This window comes from Pseudophryne corroboree, chromosome 1, assembly GCF_028390025.1.
Source record: "Pseudophryne corroboree isolate aPseCor3 chromosome 1, aPseCor3.hap2, whole genome shotgun sequence".
Taxonomy (NCBI): Eukaryota; Metazoa; Chordata; class Amphibia; order Anura; family Myobatrachidae; genus Pseudophryne; species Pseudophryne corroboree.
Window position 1 is genome coordinate 865,942,667 of NC_086444.1, and position 23,327 is coordinate 865,965,993.

General features: G+C 46.2%; 1 protein-coding gene across 1 annotated transcript in view; it reads left to right on the forward strand.

Annotated features, from left to right (window-relative positions):
- LOC134957703 (uncharacterized) overlaps positions 1-20,922 on the forward strand; it is a 685,812-nt gene extending 664,890 nt beyond the window's left edge. Inside the window, exon 8 of the mRNA XM_063939838.1 lies at positions 19,823-20,922. Within this exon, the coding sequence (XP_063795908.1) occupies positions 19,823-19,951 (129 nt within the window). The 3' untranslated portion in view covers positions 19,952-20,922. The remainder of the gene's footprint in view (positions 1-19,822) is intronic.
- The last annotated feature ends 2,405 nt before the right edge of the window (positions 20,923-23,327 follow it).

The window sequence follows — 23,327 nt, forward strand, 5'->3', positions numbered from 1 at the left end:
AAGACTTTAATAGTTAATGTTTTTACGATAACTAGATCATTATTTACCAGTTGAACCATGTTATTTTGATATGATATATAATAAACCTTCGATATCTCCTCATATTTTTATATTTATACAGTACATATCTGAAAGTTGCCTCTTGACCACCTACTTGATTTGTAATATAGGGCCTGATTCAGATGTGGTTGGAGGGGCTATTGCTGCTGCTTACATAGTAGCAGCAGCGATAGCGCTAATATGGTAATGCTGCAGGTGGCGTCACACCTCCTACTTACACTGCTGATCCGAGCTGCGTCCTAGGACGGAGTATCAGAATAACAGCCCGGTACATGAGCCATGGGGTAGTGCAAGCCAGCCACTGAAGGTCTGAGCAAGAGACCAGGAAATCTTCATCCTCTGAGTAGATCCTGGCCTTGTCCCTCACCCACAATGGTGCGCGGCATTCCTCCGTTTTGAGAAACTGAGGCCATTGCCAGCCCCTGTGTGTCATCAGACTGTCAAACACTGACAGTCTGATGCCATACTCCATCGCAGACCCATACTGCACATGTGCAGTACGGGTCTGGTTCATGTGCAAAGTACCGAACATGGCCACAGTAACAACAGGACCTGAATCAAGCCCAGTGTGATTTGTGTTCTGTTGATGTTTTATAGTGTTCCATTGGAAGTGGTTTTATATATGATTTCACATAATGTGAAAGGTTCCAAAATACACATAATTTATGAATGATAAGCCTCCAGGATATATTTTGTTTTGTTTACCAATGAACACACTTTTTTTTTTTTTCATTCTAATCATTCCACATTTTTTACATAGGGTATTAAGTGTTTTATTGTACTATAACAGACAAAAAATATAGGGGTAACTATATTTATTTATTATATAACTCACCATGGAGTAAGATTTCATGATAAAGTTGAAAGATAAGATCTTCAAGAGAGGGTTTGTGTATACAGACTATAGACTAAATATAGACTAGAAAATAATAAGGAAAATGTCATTGCTGACAGGCTAGCCAAGATTATTCCCCACAGTGAGGTGTTCTTACCTGAGGGCAGTTTTGTTGAAATTTGGCCTGGAGGAGAACTTTATTAAGGCTACTTCGGTACTGTATTATATTTCCCAGGCATGAATTAAGCTCCAATGCATCTATTCCCACTGGTTTCAGAGGAAAAGGGAGACCATTTGATGTTGTCCCCTTATACTTTCAATATTTGTACTTGCCATGGGGCCCCTTCCAAGCTGACTGGGCAATATTCTGTTGTGAACACTTACTAAAGAAGAACTTAATGTGTTCTGTTAGCCACCATCAACTACATATATCCTTTCATGTAAGAGATCCTTTCAAACAAATGGTTTGCAGATCTTGTTAAATGTAATTACAATCAGGAATACTAATAATACCATCCAACATGGAAAAATAATGAATAAAACTGTCAATTATCGTAAGATCATTATGTGTAACGTGGATATCAAAATTTATGAAAATAATACTATAACTTTCAATAATCATTTGCAATGGCAGTAGTATATTAAAATAAAAACATTTTGTCTCTTAGGAATGGTACAGCAAGGGTTCATTTCTTCCCTCTAACATACAAGTTCAATTGAATAAACAAGAATTAATTACGTATGTCAGACTATTGGTGGAAATGTATCTTTACATTCCAGATAGCTCAATAGATGGGTTACTGTTTCTGACAAAGCATTGTTCTGTGAAACACATGTCAAACTTCTAGAGAGCTGGCTCCTGGGCTCCTGCTATAGCTAATAATGGCCAAGGTAACCCCACAATAGACAGTCACTAATGCTACTGTCTTAAATATTTGTATACTTTAGTGTTTACTGTGACAAGATTACGTACCTCCCAACATCGGGAGACGGGCAAGCAGGAGTCCATGGCGTGGCGAAATCGCGCCGCAGTCAAAGGGCATGGCCTAAAGAACAGATGGCGTCGTTTTGCGGGAGTACCGCAGTTGCGAGCAAAGCCCCCCCCCCCCCTCGTTTTCCATGACTATCGGGGCATGCCTAGCACTCTGTGAGATGCTGGCATGCCCCAGCCCATCTCCCGTGAATAGATGCTGTGCATCACAACAGATGTTTTCTGGCCAAATTTACAAAAATGAAGTATCCCCTGGATGTATGAAGGAATGACTGCAGCAGATATAGGATATCCCACAATTCTCCAACTCAAATGGAGACTTATCCCGAATGCTAGTGGCATCTACATATGTTAGCCTATGGGCTACTCTAACGCATATTTTTCTAGAGAGGGATGCCTCAGATTCCTCCCCACTGGCACATGCACAGCTCAACAGCTGAACATCTGCATTGGTATTGGCGAGTGCTTACCCAGAAGTAAAGTCATAGCAGTAGCTAGCAATTTACTATTAACTCTTCACAGGGATGGGCTCATCGGAGCCCATGTCACAGCAAGGTTTTTTTTTAGTAAATTCCAGTGAAAATATAAATGTTTACAATGCCATTTTAATTGTTATTAACCTATCACAACTGCATTAAAAATGTGGCTTGTGAAAAACATGCCCCTAAGTGTGTTCCAGTAAGCTGTGATTATGTATGTGTGAATGAGTTATGTTGCATCTATAAATTGACAACATTAAGGAATGGTTCTCACTTTAAATGAAATGTATTAGAGAGGAAACTAAATGAAACCTCTTATATACTGCTGCTAATTACCATAATTCAGGGAATGCTACTCATTTGGATGTATGTTTTTATACCTGTATACACACAACTTGTTCACTCCTCATTGGCATGTGTACTGTATGTTGACGTTATTCTGCACCACATCCAGGTTTTCCGGTTTACTAGTAAATATATTTTGATCTAGACAAATATGTCGACAGCTGAGTACGTCGATGAGAACAGGGTAAACCTGACTGACACCTTGACCTCACACTGTAATGGATATAAACATTCATGTAACACACACTATCACCTTTTTGGAAGAAGCAAATTATTACTGTTATGCAACAATTGTGCCTTTATGCTTTCACTGCTTTCAGTGATACAAGGAGTGTTATGGTAGATTTACCATGGTTAACACTTTCTGCGAGATACATTGGGTTCCACAGGGAAACATCGGGGGTGTAGAGTGGATCTTGATCCAGAGGCATCAACAGGCTAAAACTTTAGGCTGTCCCATGATGCATTGAGGCCTCCTCTATAACCCCGCCTCCGGCACTGAGAGCTCAGTTTCATTAACCAGTCCAATGCAGGAGCAGACAAGAGAGAAGGCAGATGTTAGTCACATAGAACCGCATTCTCGTGACAGTAGAAGGTACCAGCGTCTAATGCCATAAAAACCCATAGAAGCTAGGTGTGTCAGGGTGGGCGCCCTGTGGAACCCAATGTACCTCGCCGAAAGAGTGTTAACCATAATAAGTCTACCATAACACTCTTTTTCTGCAACAGGGTACATTGGTTATCATAGGGAAACATTGGGGATGTCCTAAAGGAGTTTCTCAAGCGAGGGGATGCGCCTTAGCAGACATGAGAATCCAGCGTCCAAAGGAAGCATCCTGGGAGGCGAAAGTATCAAAGGCATAGAACCTAAGAAACGTGTTCACTGAGGACCACGTAGCCGCCTTGCACAATTGTTCAGACGCGCAACGGTGGGCCACCCAAGAAGGTACAACAGATCGAGTAGAATGGGTTTTAGGAGCTGGGAGTCCAGCCTGCGCATCGGCTTGTGCAATCACCATTCTAATCCATCTGGCCAAGGTTTGCTTATTCACAGGCCAGCCACGTTTGTGGAAACCAAACAGGTCAAAAAGGTCATCTGACCTCCACATAGATACGGAGAGCCCTAACCACATCCAAAGAACGTTCTTTGGGAGACAAGTCCTAAGAGATAAAGGCTGGAACCACAATCTCTTGGTTAAAGAGAAACCTTAGGTAAATAACCCGGTCGAGTTCGTGGAACTGCCCGGTCACTGTGAAATATCAGAAAGGATGGACGACAGGACAAGGCACCTAAGTCCGATAACCGTCTTGCAGAGGCAATAGCCAGCAAGAATAGGACCTTGGCCGTGAGCCATTTAAGGTCCACCGACTGAAGAGGTGCAAAAGGAGACTGTTGTAGGGCATTCAGTACAACAGTCAGATCCCATGGAGCCACTGGAGGCACATAGGGAGGCTGAATCCAAAGTACACCCTGAGTGAAAGTATGAACGTCCGGTATAGTATGCAATTTTTCTCTGAAAACAAACAGACAAGGCAGATATGTGAACCTTGAGGGAGGCCAGACGAAGACCTAAGTCAAGGCCTCATTGCAGAAAAGCCAGAAAGACATCATAATTCTTATCCGCACACCAGGTTAAGTAAGAATTCCAAACTCTGTAATAAATCCGAGCAGAGGCCAGTTTGCGGGCTTTCAACATAGTCTGGATAACCGCCTCAGAAAAACCTTTGGCCCTCAGGGGTGATGCTTCAAGAGCTACACCGTCAAAGCCAGTCTGGTCAGGTCTGGGTTGACATTAGGGTCCTGTACGAGGAGGTCTGGCCAATGAGGAAGTAGAAGGGGATGCCCCGTCGACAGACCCTGCAGGTCTGAGAACGAATGCCGTCTGGGCCACACTGGAATGATTAAAAGTAGCGATCCTCCCCCTTGTTTGAACTGCCAAAGGACCCTGGGCAGAAGTGACACTGGAGGGAACATGTAGGGCAGCCAAAAGTCCCATGGAATTGCCAGTGCATCCACAAACCCTGCCTGAGGATCCCTGGTCCAAGATCCAAAGACCCTAACCTTGTGATTGTGTCGAGACGCCATCAGGTCTACATCTGGTAGACCCCACCTGTCTACTAGGAGTTGAAAGACTTCTGGATGAAGATTTCACTCTCTGGCGTGCACGTCCTGGTGACTGAGAAAGTCCGCTTCCCAGTTCAGGACGCCCGGAATGAACACTGACGATATTGCTGGCAGATGGCGTTCCACCCAACAAAGGATTTTTGACACCTCCATCATTGCCATGCGGCTTAGAGTGCCGCCTTGATGATTTATGTATGCCACCGTGGTGGCATTGTCTGACCATACTTGAACAGGCATGTTCTGTACCAGAGGCTTAACGGGAGATAGCACATTGAACACTGGCTTCAGCTCCAGAATGTTTATTGGGAGGAGTGATTCCTCCCTGATCCAGCAACCCTGAAAAGAGTGTTACTCCAACACCGCACCCCATCCCCTCAGACTGACGTCCATTGTCAGCAGGACTCAGTTGGCGATCCAGAAGGGACGGCCCCTGCTTAATTGCTGGTCCTGTAGCCACCAGGTCAGTGACAGACGAACCTCCCGAGTTAAGGTGATCATGTGAGATCTGATCCGCTGAGGTAGGCCATTCCACCTGGAAAGAATTAAACTCTGTAGAGGGCGGGAATGAAATTGAGCATACTCTACCAAGTCAAATGCCGACACCATCAGGCCAAGTACTTGCATCAACGAGTATATCGGCACTCTGGGGCGACAAAGGAAGCATCTTATCCTGTCCTGAAGCTTCAGGACTTTTTCTGGAGACAGAAACAGCCACTGACTGTATGTGTCCATGAGTGCCCACAGGTGCACCATGCTCTGAGCTGGGACCAGCGAGGACTTCTTCCAATTGATGAGCCACCCGTGGGCTTGCAGGAAGGTTACCGTCAGTTGCAGATGACTGAGGAGGACATTGTGGGAATTTGCCAGAATCAGCAGGTCATCCAGATACGGCAGGATTCTGACACCCTGACAACGGAGATGGGCCATCATCACGGCCATGACCTTGGTGAAGATCCGAGGACCCGTAGCGAGTCCAAATGGCAGAGCCTGGAATTGATAGTGGAGGTTGCCAATAGCAAACCGCAGAAACTGCTGATGTGACATGGCAATTGGTGTATGCAGGTATGCATCCTGTATATCCAGGGATACCATATAGTCTCCGGGTTCCATAGCCAGTACAATTAAGCACAGTGTTTCCATACAAAATCTTGACACTCTCACAAACTTGCTCAGAGATTTAAGGTTGAGTAAGGCCGGAAGGACCCATTGGGTTTCAGGACTAGAAAGACTGTCAAGTAATAACCTCTGCCTCTCTGAGACTGAGGTACTGGCACAACCACTCCTGTACTCAGGAGAGAACTGACAACCGTTTGCAAAGCTTGCGCCTTTAACGGTTCCAAAGGGAGAACCATGGTGCAAAACTGATGAGGGGATGTCTCTTGAAAGAGACCGCGTACCCATGAGAGACAACTTCCAGCACCCATGCGTCTGAAGTGGTCTCTAACCAGACTTGGGCGAATTGTAGACGTCAGCCTCCCACCCTGGGGTCCCCCAGGGGGTGGCCCACCCCATCACGCAGCAGGCTTATCTGATTTAGAAGCAGGCTGACAGGCCACCCAGGATTGTTTCGCCTTGGGCTTGGTGGTTTTGGGAGCACAAGATTGTCGCGGGTATGCCTGACCTTTTCTTTCCCTTGTGGCTGAAAGGAACGAAAGGTGGTACCTTTTGCCTTCCGTGCAGAAGGATTAGTGTTTGGGAGAAAAGCAGTCTTAGCAGCTGCTAATTCAGACACAATTCTATTCAGGTCTTCCCCAAACAAAATGTCCCCAGTGAAGGGGAGTACCTCTAAAGTCTTCCTGGAGTCTAGGTCCACCTTCCATGACCTCAATCACAGAATACGATGAGTCAGGACAGACGTAGTCGACGCCTTGGCTGCCAACACACCCACCTCAGAGGACACCTCCTGAATGTAATAGGTGGCAGTGATGATGTGAGACAGGTATTGTCTGGCAGTGTCAGAGATATACTCGGGCAGCTCTTCCTCTAATGCCTGAACCCACACTTCAATACCTTTTGTAGCCCAAGAGACAGCAATCGTGGGTCTGTGCACAGCTCCTGTAAGGGAATAAACAGATTTCAGGAATCCCTCCACACACTTATCTGTCGGTTCCTTCAGTGTGGTGACAGTGGTGACAGGAAGAGTGGGTGACACCACTAGGTGGGTGACGTGAGACTCCACGGGCTGTGAATTTTCCCATTTGTTACATAACTCTGCAGGGAGAGGATAGCGAGCCAAGGCCCGTTTTAGGCAGAGGAAATTTCTTCCCTAAAGTAGACGAGGGTTCCCGCCTGATGTCTACTAAATGGTCAGAATGGGGTAACAGAGTTTTAACCACCTTCTTCCGTTTAAACATATCAGTTTTCTTAGCCACAGTAGTGGAATCCTCATCATCAGAGATTTGTAGGATTTGCTTAATAGCAACCGCTAAGGCAGGGACATCAATCTGCAAGGGAAAATCCTCAGTAACACCTGATTCAATGTCTGACAGGACTGTATGCTCCCCCTCCTCTTCAGATAAAAAACATCAGAGAAGTATGTGGATTGTGAGGAGGAAGCAGCCCGCTTAGATGATAGAGAGACACGGGAGTGACCTGGTGTGGATTTTTGTCTAACCAAGGACTGATTTAATTGCTACAGCTGGTTACATAAATGTTCTGCCCAAGGCGGATTAACCATAGGGACAATTTATTGCAGTGTTGGCACAGGTGGTCCCATAGGGGGCGTAAGGCGTTCCACCAGAGTGCCCAGTAGGTTAGTGAACGCAGCCCAGGGTGACTCCTGGGTAGGCACAGGAGCTGCGGACTGACTAGATGATGTATGACACATAGTACACAGACCATCATACAAAACTTCCCCCTCTGGTAAATCCTTGGAGCATACTCGGCATGCTGCAAGAGCGTCCACAGATTTACTGCCCTTTCTGTTAGACATTATGATATGAATGCAACAACATTGCGACTTAGTACTATAAAGCCAGACAAAGTACAATACCTGCAAATAAATCCGGTATTATGTGACTTAATACACAGTAGAATATACGTATAGATAAATACTGTGTCGCACTATATTAGCGGGTACAGAATAGAATGACCGTTATATCTGGGAAACATTGAGAGTGAAACCACACAGCAGATTAAAGCACGCAGTCTAAGTCAATGTAGAAATTATCACAATAAAGCTGCACTGGACTAGTGTGTATGTGTGTGTATATATGCGCGTGTGTGTGTGTGTGTATATCTATGTATGTATGTATGTATATGTGTGTGTGTATATATATATATATATATATATATATATATCTACTATATGAAAGTGAAAATATGTCTCTCTGTCTTGCTATACAAATACACAGTTTACAAGCGAGGATCGTGAAATTTGATATACAGGTTGAGTATCCCATATCCAAATATTCCGAAATACGGAATATTCCGAAATACAGAATTTTTTGAGTGAGAGTGAAATAATGAAACCTTTGTTTTCTCATGGCTCAATGTACACAAACTTTGTTTGATACACAAAATTATTAAAAATATTGTATTAAATGACCTTCAGGCTGTGTGTATAAGGTGTATATGAAACATAAATGAATTGTGTGAATGTAGACACACTTTGTTTGATACACAAAGTTATAAAAAATATTGGCTAAAATGACCTTCAGGCTGTGTGTATAAGGAGTATATGAAACATAAATGCATTCTGTGCTTAGACTCAGGTCCCATCACCATGATATCTCATTATGGTATGCAATTATTCCAACATACGGAATAATCCGATATCCAAAATACTCCTGGTCCCAAGCATTTTGGATAAGGGATACTCAACCTGTACAAGCATATTAAAACCCCGCCGAAGCAACTAAAAAAAATTGAAATCATTAGCAACCCTAAGGAGAGGAGACAGCAGTACAGAATATATCAGGAGACCGCATAACTCCAGAATTGCTGGAGCAATGTACTAAAAAATTGGTACACATATGCATTACAATCTGGGAACAAACACTGTGGGGGGAAGACACCCCTAGCACCCCTAGAGGTAGGACAGCAGCACAGAGTATGTCAGCAGACAGTATAACTCTGGAAGGCCTGCAGCAATTTACAACAAACTTGGAACACATATCACTTACACTCTGGGAACACACACTGTGGGAGTAAGACATCCCTAGCACCCCTAGGGGTGAGGCAGCAGCACAGAGTTTTTCAACAGACAGCATAACTTTGGAATGCCTGGAGCAATTTACACCAAACTTGCTACACATATGACTTACCCCCACAGTGTTTGTTCCCAGAGTGTAACACACCCTAGCACCCCTAGGGGTGGGCCAGCAGCACAGACTATATCAGGACATGCATGATATGTCAGTGATGACAGGGCTGCATGTGACAGAGCCAGTGACATGATGTAAGGAGGAGAATGGAGGTAGCACAAACCCACACACTGACAGTTATATAGTGGAAGTAACACGGTCCCCCAGCAGCACAGAGTATATCAGGAGATACATAATGTGCTGCACTATATAAGAAACTGTAAATAAATCGATCATTTCACAGGGGCACTGACATGATGTGAGGAAGGGAATGGAGGCAGCAGGAAGCCACAGACAGAGAGAGTTGTATAGTGGGAAGAGCAAGGTCCCTTGGGGGACCAAAAAGGGGTCCGGCCACTACACAAAGTGCGTCAGGGAAGTAAGATATGCCCAGATACTAGACCTCCAACCAGCGTACATTAACGAACAACTGTCATCCTCATCCCGTAGCAAAGCACGGCTATTAAACTATCTATAATGGTATTTATACTTTGTGTTTAATATTTATATTTATTTTTGTAAACAGACATTCTTAAAATCCCGGGCAACGCCGGTACTCCAGCTAGTATAAATATGAATATTGAGACATTCACCGGCAGCAAATCCCAGCGGCTGCATATGATACAAGATGCAGCGTCTGTTGTAGATCAGTCCAATATCAGCAGGGTTATCATCAGGGAGGTACTGTCGGGACAACTGTCCTGGGCCTGGACATGCTGACAGAGAGGCGAGGGCGAGGGTTGCTCATACCGCTCACCCACTGCTACTGCTGCATGTTGAAATGGGTCACTACTCCTGCCGCCAGCCGCCCATGCAGCATTCTGCAGGAAGGGCCCCCTGCACCCAGTATGTCCCATCATACTCCCGTGCCATTGAAGTGTGACCTCCCGTGCCATTGAAGCCTCATATTGTCCCTCTAGTTAATCCGCCCTGGGCGGACACTTTGTCTACCCAGACACAAGAATTAAATCAATCCCTGGTTAGACAAAAGTCTACCCCACGCCCCTCTGGGGTCAAGGGGTCATCTAAGCGGGCTGCTTCCTCCTCACAATTCACTAATATTTCAGATAATTCTTATGAGGATGGGGAATATACTGATCCGTCAGACACTGATACAGTGCTTCTGACGAGGAAACTAAAACTCAGGTTGATGTTCCTGACCTAGTGGAGGCTATTAAGCTAATTCTACAAATTGATGAAGAGGTAGAACCCACTACTGCATCTAAGAAACCTGATAAATTCAAACGTCAGAAGGTTACTAAAGTAGTTTTACCACATTCTGACCATTTAATTGACATTTGTCAGGAATCCTGGTTGTCTCCAGGAAAGAAATGATCACTGTCTAAAAAGATGCTAGCTCGTTATCCTATCCCTGCAAAGTTGAGTAACAAGTGGGAAACTCCATCGCCGGTGGAGACTCATGTCGCCTGTCATCTCACCACCGTCACCTCACTGAAGGAACCGACGGATAAGCGTGTGGAGGGATGCCTGAAGTCTATTTGCTGCCTTACCAGTGCTGTACATAGACCCACTATGGTGTTCTCCTGGTCCGCAAAAGGAATTGAAGCATGGGTTCAGGCGTTGGAGATGCCTCGGGATATTTCTGACACTGCCAGACAATATCTGTCTCACATTACCACAGCCTCCCACTATATTCAGGAGGCATCCTCTGAGTCAGGTGTAATGGCGGCCAAAGCGTCTACTACATCTATACTGGCTCGCCGAATTCTGTGGTTGAGGTCCTGGAAGGTGGACCTAAACTCCAAAAAGACCTTGGAGGTGCTCCCTTTTAGGGGAGACATCCTATTTGGGGAGGATTTGAATAAGATTGTGACTGACTTGGCGACTGCTAAGACTGCGTTTTTCCCAAGTACTAATCCTCCTGCACCGAAGGCGAAGAGTTCCACTTTTCGTTCCTTTCAACCTCCAGGGAAAGCAAAGGGTCAGGCGTACCCGAGACAGGCTCGTGCTTCCAAAACCACTAAGTCCAAACCTAAGCAATCTTGGGCCGGCCGTGAGCCTGCTTCCAAACAAGACCAGCCTGCTGCAAGACGGGGCGGGCCTCCCCCTGGGGGATCCCAGGGTGGGAGGCCGACTTCTGCAGTTCACCCAGGCCTGGTTAAAGACCACTTCGGACGCCTAGGTACGGGAAGTTGTCTCTCATGGGTACACAATCTCTTTTCAAAAGACGTCCCCCTCGCCAGTTCTGCTCGCGGTTATCCCTTCGGATCCATTAAAAGCGCAAGCTCTACACATGGTTGTGCGATCTCTCCTGGACACAGGAGTGGTAGTGCCGATACCTCTGTCCCAGAGACGCAGGGGATACTATTCGACCCTGTTTCTAGTTCCGAAACCCAGTGGGTCCTTCCGGCCTATACTCAACCTCAAATCATTGAACAAATTTGTGAGAGTGTCCAAATTCCGTATGGAAACTCTGCGCTCTATTGTACTGGCCATGGAACCTGAAGACTATATGGTATCCCTGAACATACAGGATGCTTACCTGCATATACTTATTGCCATATCGCATCAGCAATATCTGGAGTTTGCTATTGGCAACCTCCATTATCAATTCCAGGCTCTGCCATTTGGACTGGCCATGGCCCCTTGGATCTTCACCAAGGTCATGGCCGTGATGACGTCCCTTCTACGCCATCAGGGAATCAGGATCCTGCCGTATCAGGGTGACTTGCTAATCCTGGCGAACTCCCAAAATGTTCTCCTCAGTCATCTGGAACTGACGGTCCAATTCCTACAAGCCCACTGGTGGCTCATCAACTGGAAAAAGTCCTCGCTGGTCCCTGCTCGGAGCATGGTGCACCTGGGGTCACTGCTGGACACACACAGCCAAAGACTCTGTCTCCAGAGAAAGTCCTGAAACTTTAGGACAGGATCAGATACTTCCTTTCTCGCCCAAGAGTGTCGATACACTCAGCAATGCAAGTACTAGGCCTCATGGTTTTGGCTTTCAAGATGGTAGAGTACGCTCAATTTCACTGCCTCCCTCTGCAGCAGTTAATGCTTTCCAGGTGGGATGGCCTGCCTCATCGGATCAGGTCTCAACTGATCTTCTTGACTCTGGAGGTTCGTCTGTCACTGAGCTGCTGGCTACAGGACCAACAGTTGAGCAGGGGCCGTCCCTTCTGGATCCCCAACTGGGTCCTTCTGACCATGGACGCCAGTCTAAGGGGTTGGGGCGCGGTGCTAGAGCAACACGCTCTCCAGGGTCGGTGGACCAAGGAGGAATCTCTCCTCCTGATAAACATTCTGGAATTGCGGGCAGTGTTCAATTCTTTGACTCTTGCCCTGCCTCTGATACAGTTCAGGCCTGTTCAAATACAAATCGGACAACGCCACCATGGTGGCATACATAAATCATCAAGGCGGCACTCGAAGCCGCATGGCAATGATGGAAGTGTCAAAAAAATTTTGTTGGGAGGAACGCCATCTGCCAGCAATATCGGCAGTGTTCATTCCGGGAGTCCTCAACTGGGAAGCGGATTTCCTCATTCGTCAGGACTTGCACGCCCGGAGAGTGGAGTCTTCATCCGGAAGTCTTTCAATTCCTAATGGACAAGTGGGGTCTACCAGATGTAGACCTGATGGCGTCTCGACACAATCACAAGGTTCCAGTCTTTGGATCAAGTACAAGGGATCCTCAAGCAGCGTTCTTGAACGCACTTGCAATTCCATGGAACTTTCGGCTGCCATACGTGTTCCCTCCAGTGTCACTCCTGCCCAGGGCAATACCGAAGTTCAAGCAAGAAGGAGGAATACTACTTCTAGTCGCTCCAGCGTGGCCCAGGCGGCATTGGTTCTCAGACCTGCACGGTCTATCGAGTGAGTATCCTCTTCTTGTGTCTACCCGGACCTGGCCAGACTGACTTTGACAGCATGGCAAAGGAACAGGCCCAGATGCGCTGTCACAGCTGCCAGTAGGGATTGTCAGTCCCAATAAAAATTGCAAAGAAAAAGTGTAAACTGGCGCTAGGTGTTTCCCCAATAATAAAAACTGTGGATTGATTTCAATAAAATAACATGTAATTTATTAATTACTTAACTAGACATAACATGCTAAAAAACAGGAATAAATTCCAATGAACACAAATAGTTAGGGCATTGATGGAGCTCAAAAAAAATTTTTTTTCCAATGATGGCTGCTAGTGAGTGTCCACAAAGGATCCCGGACTGAAATGATAAGCAGAGTTCCCTGGGGAGAAGAAATGCAAACAGCTGGTGTTACCCTTTTTGATGGAGGCTTCCAGAAAGTTGCAATTGTCAGCAGGCAAGCTGTGCTGTTGATGTGAATACTGGGTCCCTCCAATCGGTGCTGTATAAGGTCAATCCCACACAGGAAACTTTTCAAAGTAGTTTGTTCAAAAGTCCATATCTGGATCCATTTGAAGAGCAGGACACTGATGTAGTAGCAGCATACACACTTAACGCGTTTCCCTAGGCTCGATCACCTAGCTTCATCAGAAGTGAGGCTTCACTCCTGAGGTCCAAAGGATTCTCTGGGGCAGTTATTCAAACTATGTTGAAGGTCCGCAATCCGGCTTCTGCATGGATTTATTACAGGGCTTGGAATTCTTACTTCACCTGGTGTGCTGCTAAGAATTATGATGCATACACGTTCAGAACTTCCAGACTTTTAGCTTTTCTGCAGCAAGGCCTAGACTTAGGCCTTCATCTGGTCTCCCTCAAGGTTCATATATTTGCCTTGTCGGTGTGGTTTCAGAGAAAGATTACGTCTTTTCCTGATGTTCATACTTTCACTCTGTTTTACGGATTCAGCCTCCCTATGTCCCTCCTGTGGCTCCATGGGATCTGTCTGTTGTGCTGAATGCCCTTCAAGCGTCTCCATTTGAACCTCCTGAATCTGTGGACCTTAAATGCCTTACGCTCAAGGTTGTGTTTCTGCTGGCTATTGCCTCTGCTAGGAGGGTGTCGGACTTAGGCGCTTTGTCCTGTCATCCACCCTCTTTGATTTTTCACCGTGACTAGGCAGTTCTTAGAACTCGCGACAGTTATCTACCTAAGGTGGTGTCATCTTTCCATCTTAACCAAGAGATTGTGGTTCCGGCTTTTATCTCTTCTGGTTTGTCCTCCAAAGAGCGGTCTTTGGATGTGGTAATGGCTCTTCGTATTTACGTGGAGAGGACTGCCTCTATCAGGAGGTCAGATACCCTTTTTGTACTTTTTGGTTTTCACAAACGTGGCTGGCCTGCGAATAAGCAAACCTTGGCCAGATGGATTAGAATGGTGATTGCACAAGCCTATGCGCAGGCTGGACTCCCAGCTCCTGCTGCTATCAAAGCCCATTCTACTCGGTCTGTTGGACCTTCTTGGGTGGCCTGCCGAGGCGCGTCCACTGAACAATTGTGCAAGGCAGCTACGTGGTCCTCAGTGAACATGTTCATTAGGTTCTATGCCTTTGATACTTCTGCCTCCCAGAATGCTTCCTTTTGACTCCGGGTTCTTGTGTCTGCTACGGTGCATCCCCTCCCATGAGGAACTGCTTTAGGACATCCCCGATGTATTCCCTGTGGAACACAGTGTACCCCGCTGCAGAAAAGGAGATTTATGGTAGACTTACCATAGTTTAATCTCTTTCTGCGAGGTACACTGGGTTCCACAGGGCGCCCACCCTGATGCACTTATCTTCTTTGTGTTTGTATGGCATTAGCCGCTGGTCCCTTCTCCTGTCGTGAGAATGTGGTTCAATGTGACTAACATCTGCCGTCTCTTTTACCTGCTACTGCATTGGACTGGTTAACGAAACTGAGCTCCATTGTCCGGAGGTGGGTTTATAGAGGAGGCCCTGCAGTGCATCCTGGGAACAGTCAAAGCTTTAGCCTGTTGGTGCCTCGGATCAAGATCCATCTCTACACCCCGATGTATTCCCTGTGGAACCCAGTGTACCTCGAAGAAATATTTAACTATGGTAAGTCTACCATAAATCTCCTTATTTTGGTGAGGGGGCATGGCCTCACTAAAATGGGCATAGTCTCACTAAAATAGGCGTGGCTTTACAGGAAAAGACTACGATACACCCCGTTTTTTTACCCTGCAGCAACAGACCTCGGCCACCACTGAAAAAATAAACATTCCATCATATTAAGCCCCACACAGTAATGCCCCTTGCACCATATTATGCCATACACCACAATGCCCGTGATACATTATGTCCTGTAGTAAAGCTTCTAATTTCTTTTAAATGACCTGCTTGTTGCCATGGGTTTCATGCGCTGAGTGTCAGACTCGATGTCCAGGGGTTTCACGCGCTTGGTGTCATGCTCGTTGCCAGGGGTTTCATGTGCTGGGTGTCATGCTCGTTTCCAGAGGTTTCATGCTCTGGGATCCATGCTCGTTGCCAAGGGGTATGCTCATTGCCAAAGGGAATGCCCGTTGCCAAGGGGGTGTAAGTATATTCACTGGCAGGCGCCAGCACATATTTCCTGCTCCTCCTCCTCCCTCTTCCCTAGTACTCTTCCCCTCAGGGGGGCGGAGTTTCATGGAATGAGGCAGATGAGTCGTGGTGTCACGACACAACTCTACAAGACTCTGCCCCATGACTGGAGGAGTACTAGGGAGGAGGGGGAGCAGAAAACAAATACAAAGTAGCACGGCAGGTACCCCGTGCGATCACATGGCTTACTCGCCACAAGAAACGGCATTGCTCCCCTACTGCCACTGCTACTCTGCCCTGTACTCTGATGCCACTGCCTTGTACCCTGCTCCCTCTGCTGTCACGCTGCCCTGTAACTTTTTTCCCCTGTGGCCACTCTGCCCCCCCCCCCCCCCCTTCCTCCCCGCTCCACATTTTATTATATGGCGCAAAGGCCAAATTTGGACTTTTCTTTGTTTTTTTAAACTGGTTTATACACCAATTGATGCCCCACCCACATTATTCACAGCTCCACCCCCCAGAGGGGCCCTGCCTATTTTGTCAGTCTCAGACCCCACAATTTATGCTGACAGCCCTGAATACAGAGATCTGAGTAACCCTACAGTCTTGCAGCATGGCCACTGGAAGTAAGACACTGGAGCCATTGTTACTGCATAGGGTATTGCAGTTGCAATCAGTAACATGCACCAAAAATGGTCCGGCTGATAGTGCTATTTACATAATTCTGTCGGTGCTTTATTTATACAAATACACACTCACATCCCATATTTGCTTTTCCTTTTTTCTTATGTTGGGGGGGGGGGGGGGGATGCTACAATATATCTTATTGTCCCTGGACCTGTTCACTGTAATGTGGTGTAAAATTAACTGAGGACATTATAATTAGTGATGAGCGAGGTTCGGTTTTACTCGGTTCTCAAAACGGCATCTTATTGGCTATCCAAAACACGTGACATCCGTGAGCCAATAAGATGCCGTTTTGAGAACCGAGTAAAACCGAGTAAAACCGAGTAAAACCGAATCCGCTCATCACTAATTATAATGTTACATAATATGAACTGGTTGCACTGTAATGTGCCACAATATGAATTGGGGACACTGAGGGGTATATATACTAAGGTGTGGGTTTATAGAAGTTAAGATGTTGCCTATAGCAACCAATCAGATTCTAGTTACTATCTTCCAGAAGGTGCTAGATACATAAGTAGAGTCTAATTGGTTGCTATGGATGTGCAGAGATCAGCTGCAGCAGGGGAACAGATGTTCAGTCCCCCCCTTACCCCACACTCTGCTGCACTGTGCGATAAGGTGAGGGGGTGGGGCAATGATAGGAGTAGATTAATGTCGGCGGGGGGAGTAATGTTTTGGCACTTGGGGTGGGTAGGCGAGTGTATGTGCTGCCGAAAAAATAAATTTGACTGGTGAGGTATATAGGGGGCCACTAAACATTGGGGGGCTCATTGACATTGGGGAGTGAGGGGGCTCTGCCGCTGAGATCTTCTACCACTAGAGCTATGGGGATAGATAATAGCCACTGGGGGGAGGGGCTATTTCTGATGGGGGTGGGAAGTATTTTTACAACGCCCCATAGGTATATTTAACTATATTATTAAAAATACTTTTTAAACTTTATTAAATAAGAAAAAATGCATTTTTTTAAAAAAACAAATCATCAGTTAAGTGGTTAAAGGGCCACAGAGTACCATTAATCTCAAACCCCCAAAACAACTTCATATGCCCTTTAAACCCTTTTTTACACCAAATTGCGTCTCTTATTCCCCACTGGCACTGTGTGAGATACTTGTGTTCTGCATGGGTCATCCGATTCGAAGGTCTGCTTCTCATAAAGAATATAATCAATTTCAGTCTGGACATATGGTACTCTTCATGTTTCCATTTTATCAAATACGTATTTGCCATTTTCAGGATACTGCAACCACTATTTACTAATACCCCTTCTCCACTGCTGCTAAATACCGGGTTATTAAAACCTGGGTGCAGCTCTGTGGAAAAGGGATAACCCAGGTCCAGTGACCTGGGAATCCAACTTGGCTAGCATGCAGGGTTGGTCCCAGGAAGGATCTGGGTCTCGGTGCAATGTAAAGGGGTAAGTCGGGCCGATATAATATGGAACCCGTTTACATCACAGGGAGTGTAGCAAACTCCCAGTTCACATCGGACTGATCATAATTAAATAATTATTTTATTCAAATTGAGTGATATGTAAATGTTTATTGTAAAAGGGAAATGTCATTAACAAACTATCTAAGGGGTTGAAAGGTATAGCATACTCAAGGTATAAACATGTAATTTTCATATGCCACCACTAGTCACATATATTGTATAGAGGAAAATTTCTTTCGATGACAAATGGTTGGAAAGTTAATTACTTTGCTGGTATGTACTCATAAACCCCAGACCCCAGAGACTAAATGCTAATGACCATGGGGAACAGTGATCAGAGACCGGTGTTTGTTTATAACACTGTAGAGGACAAACTTACAACCCAGAGAAAGACACAATGGGGGTAATTCCAAGTTGATCGCAGCAGGAATTTTTTTAGCAGTTGGGCAAAACCATGTGCACTGCAGGGGAGGCAGATATAACATGTGCAGAGAGAGTTAGATTTGGGTGGGGTGTGTTCAATCTGCAACCTAATTTGCAGTGTAAAAAGAAAGCAGCCAGTATTTACCCTGCACAGAAATAAAATAACCCACCCAAATCTAAAGGGGGGTACTCACGGAGCGATATTCTAAGCAATCTGACTAGATTGCTTAGAATATCGGCAGGATCGCTCCGTGTGTAGCCCCCTCGGCGATAGCGATGCGCGGCCCCGCACATCGCTATCGCCGCTGCTAGATTGGCCTGCATGCAGGCCAATCTAGCGGGTCGCTCACTTCACCCGCTGGGTGAAGTGAGCGGCCCCCCCGTCTCCCCCCGCACGCTCAGCACAGATCGCGCTGTGCTGAGCGGCAGGAGAGATGTGTGCTGAGCGGTTCGCTCAGCACGCATCTCTCCTTGATCGGCCCGTGAGTACTGGGCTTTACTCTTTCTGCACATGTTATATCTGCCTCCCTGCAGTGCACATGGTTTTGCCCAACTGCTAAAAAATTTCCTGCTGCGATCAACTTGGAATTACCCCCAATGTCTACAAATGTGTAAAACTTTCTTCCTGGCTTGCTGTAGAACATGGCTAAAGTTTGTTGACACAATCCTCGTCTCCGAGCTTCAAACAGTAATAGAGATAAGAGCATCCGCCCTTGCCCAGGTGACCAGAGTTACTCTCAGCCCCCACCACCGGTATTATTTTAACCCTACCAGGACCATAATTGTTTGATTGTACTATGGGGTATAGTACAATCAAACAATTATGGTCCTGTTAGGGTTAAAATAATCCCAGTGGTGGGGGCTGAGAGTAACTGGCAGTTAGCTTAAGTATGAGAGGCACCCCATACAAGTGGTTCACTCACGTGAGAAAGATCAAGAAAGACGATCACAGTGCTCTCCAGCCTCAGGAAGAATCCTCACTTCCGCCATCATTCAGCCCTGTCCAAGTGATCTGAACTTTCGATTTTCTACCATGTATTTTTTCTTTGAAACTTTTATACCCTGTGTGTTCTTTTCAAACTGTTGTATTTATTGTAATCTTGTAACCTTTTTTGTAACTATAAGCTTGAAGATATTCTTGAATTAAATACTAAATTCTAGTTCTGGCTCTGTGTTTTCTAACCCAAGACCTCAAGTGGCCCATGTACCCATTTTTGTAGTATAAATAATTGTGTGTGTGTGTGTGTGTGTGTGTGTGTGTGTGTGTGTGTGTGTGTGTGTGTGTGTGTGTTAGAGCTGAAGCTTGCCCTGAGCTGGTGGCAGTGACTGTGTTGATTAACCACACGTGCAGAGGTAACCGGTAAATGTCACGGGGGCGGTGGATTTCAGATTGATGTTTCGTCCTGCAGTGTAGTGACAGGGAGAGACGGCACTGGGAGATGATCTCATCTCCAAATGCCGTCACTGCTCACGTGTCCAGTGATGTCGCTAACACGGCAATAAGCTAGGTCCAGCTGCCACTCTGAAAGGGGACTCAGCCGAGTCGCACCCAGGTTGGACCCATATACAAAATCCTGGGTGTGACCTGGCATTTCAGTCTAAAAGGGGTATTACTGTCCTCTAACTTCTGTACCTTAGAAAATGCTTACCTAAGTTAACCAAGCATGTAATTTATGTTCACAATCACCACTTGTCTAATTTGGAATACCTTTTGTTCTTGCTCCTAGATCCTAGATATGCTGCAGGTGTGGAGGAACGCTCATGGAAAGCAGGCCCAGTCACAGATGCTACAGAACGCACTGAAACAAACCCGCAACACTGATATTGCCAATGAGACTTTCAATCTGAATTTTTAAACATTATAGACCTCCTTAGCCTTACTGATAGAGGATGGCACATTGCATCACCAGTTAATCACAACACATGTGAATTACACCAGAATGAATGAACATGTTTAATTTTTGCAAATGAATCTGTGGTTTTCAGGATAACTATTCAAAATAATTAGCTTTCGTCATTACCATAATAAGTCATTTCATTTTATGTAACTATGCATATAATGGAAATGTGAACTTAATTATATAGCTGTGTTAAAATTGGGCAAGCATGAAGGCTACCATTTATGGTGTGCCTGTTATGCAGCTTTGAGAACCCTGGGGGTCATTCCGAGTTGTTCGCTCGTTATTTTTTTGTCACAACGGAGCGAATAGTCGCTAATGCGCATGCGCAATGTCCGCAGTGCGACTGCGCCAAGTAAATTTGCTATGCAGTTAGGAATTTTACTCACGGCATTACAAGGTTTTTTCTTTGTTCTGGTGATCGTAATGTGATTGACAGGAAGTGGGTGTTTCTGGGCGGAAACTGGCCGTTTTATGGGAGTGTGTGAAAAAACGCTACCGTTTCAGGGAAAAACGCGGGAGTGGCTGGAGAAACGGAGGAGTGTCTGGGCGAACGCTGGGTGTGTTTATGACGTCAAACCAGGAACGACAAGCACTGAACTGATCGCAGATGCCGAGTAAGTCTGGAGCTACTCAGAAACTGCTAAGAAGTGTCTATTCGTAATTCTGCTAATCTTTCGTTCGCAATTTTAATATGCTAAGATTCACTCCCAGTAGGCAGTGGCTTAGCGTGTGCAAAGCTGCTAAAAGCAGCTTGCGAGCGAACAACTCGGAATGACCACCCCTAACATTAATCGTACAGCATCAATGGAAGCCTAACTGGAATGAATGTAAAACTGAGCCCCACTTACTTGCTCATAGATGCCTTAGCTACTATTTCTCTTACGTCCTAGAAGATACTGGGGTCCACATTAGTACCATGGGGTATAGACGGGTCCACTAGGAGCCTTGGGTACTTAAGAAATTAATAGTGTGCGCTGGCTCCTCCCTCTATGCCCCTCCTACCAGACTCAGTTTAGAAAATGTGCCCTGGGGAGCCGGTCACGCTTAGGGAAGCTCCTGAAGAGTTTTCTGCATTTATTTTTCTGTTTGTTTTCAGGCAGGTCTGGTTGACACCACACTGCTTGCTTCGTGGGACTTAGTGGGAGGAACGGCCCAACCTCCTTAGGATTAATGGTCCCGTTCCCTGCTGACAGGACACTGAGCTCCTGAGGGAACCATTTGCAAACCCCACCACGGCGACCGTACGTCCTTGCAGCACGCTGCCACCCCTAACAGAGCCAGAAGTAAGAAGAGTGGTGAGTAGGAAGCCGGCATCCCGGTTAGTGGGTCGCCGGCTGTAATGGCAGCATAAGGGTAGGGGTGCAGCGCTGACAGGCAGGCTGCGGCTCCAGGCTTCAGAGACATGCAGTGTGTATGTGTGTTCCACTGTGAGGGGCGAGCTGAAGCCACAACTAACAATACCCGCACTGGCAGTATAGCTTACAGGGGTTCTAACCCACTGTAAAGCAAACTATATAACCTCAGCCAGTATAAAAAGAAACGGGAACACCACGCGCCATTACGGCGGCGGGGCTTCACTATGATCGGATCCAGCGGCTCACCAGCACCATTTTCCCTCTGCAGCTCTCACTGTACAGACTGGCAGAGAAGCGCAGCTCCTTCACAAGGACTCCAGATTACCTCAGCGGTACCTGGGGGTCATAGCAAGGGGGGGAGCAGTATAAGAGTAGAATACCCTATTAAGTGTACTTAGTCTGCACCCCAGCTAGGCTTAAGCTTTAGCAAGAAGGGCGCTGTGTGGCTGGCTCCATCATACTCTGTGTTTCCCTAGAATGGCTCTGTGTGGCTTAACTGTGCTTAACCTTTTCGTGTGTGTGTGTGTGTGTGTGTGTGTGTGTGTGTGTGTGTGTGTACTTTCACATGACAATGTCTAAGGAGTGTGTTTCATGCATGGCAGAGTGTTTTTCTTCCCCAGGGGGATCACTACAATGTACTCAGGATAGTACACATTCTCAGGCTAGTGGATCCGAACCAGCATGGTTGGCTTCTCTAAAAGGGATGATCTCGAATATTTCTAATAAATTATCCTTGAATGAGAAAGAGACGCAATACTTAAGACAGTCTGTGGATGACCTGATGAATAGAAATTCAGTTCACATACCAGCATCTCAGACCTCTACCATTGGTCCACAAAAGCGTACACTGGCCCAGATCCTGCAGGCTGACACTGATGACGTGTCAGACGCAGAGGAGGGTGAGGTGGACTCAGCGGGGGGAGATGCAGCTCTGTCACAGGGGATACAATCTCTGATAGAAGCTATTAGAGACGTTATACAAATTCCTGATAAGGTGACAGAGGAGGTGAAGGAGTCTTATTTTAACTAAAAAAAGAAATCCTCTGCTACTTTTCCTGCATCAAAAGAGTTAAAGGCTCTGTTTAGAGAAACTTGGGTTAATCATGAGAAGTTTCAAATCCCTAACAGATTACTCATATCCTTCACTTTTCCTCAGGAGGATGGGAAAACCCACCGATTTGTAGACGCATCAGTATCTAGGTTGTCACGTAAGATAGTCTTACCTGTCCCTGGGGCAGCCTCCTTAAAGGACACGGCTGACCGCAAGATTGAGACCACTCTCAAATCCCTGTACACAGCTGCTGGGGTGGCCCAGAGACCCACTATTACTTGTGCATGGATCACTAGCGCCATTGTTAAATGGTCAGGTAATCTAATTGATGAGTTAGATTCCTTACACAGGGCAGAGATAGTTTTACTCCTACAGCATATACAGGACTCTGCCATTTTTATAGTGGAAGCCATGAAAGAAATTGGCTTGCTCGACGCTCGCACCACTGCCATGGCAGTGTCAGCATGCAGGGGCTTATGGTTTGTGGCTACGCCAGTGGACTGCGGATATGGATTCCAGATATGGATTCCAGAAAGGGAGTGGAAAGCCTACCATTCACAGGTGAGACCTTGTTTGGAGATGAACTGGATACGTGGATATCCAAGGCGACTGCGGGTAAGTCTACATATCTTCCTTCCGCAGCCCCCCCAGTCAGAAAGACCTACTCAGCTCCAACTTTGCAGTCCTTTCGGACAGACAAATTTAAGAACAAAACCAGAGGTTCTTCTACTGCCTCCAGATGTGCTAGAGGTAAACCCAGAAAACCTGAAGCTGCAGGTTCACAGGAACAGAACTCAGGTTCTGCTTCCTCAAAGCATTCAGCATGACGGTGGAACGCGCTGCCTGGAAGACAGGCAGGTGGGAGCCCGTTTAAAAGATTTCAGTCACATATGGGCGACTTCATGCCAGGATCCGTGGGTCAAAG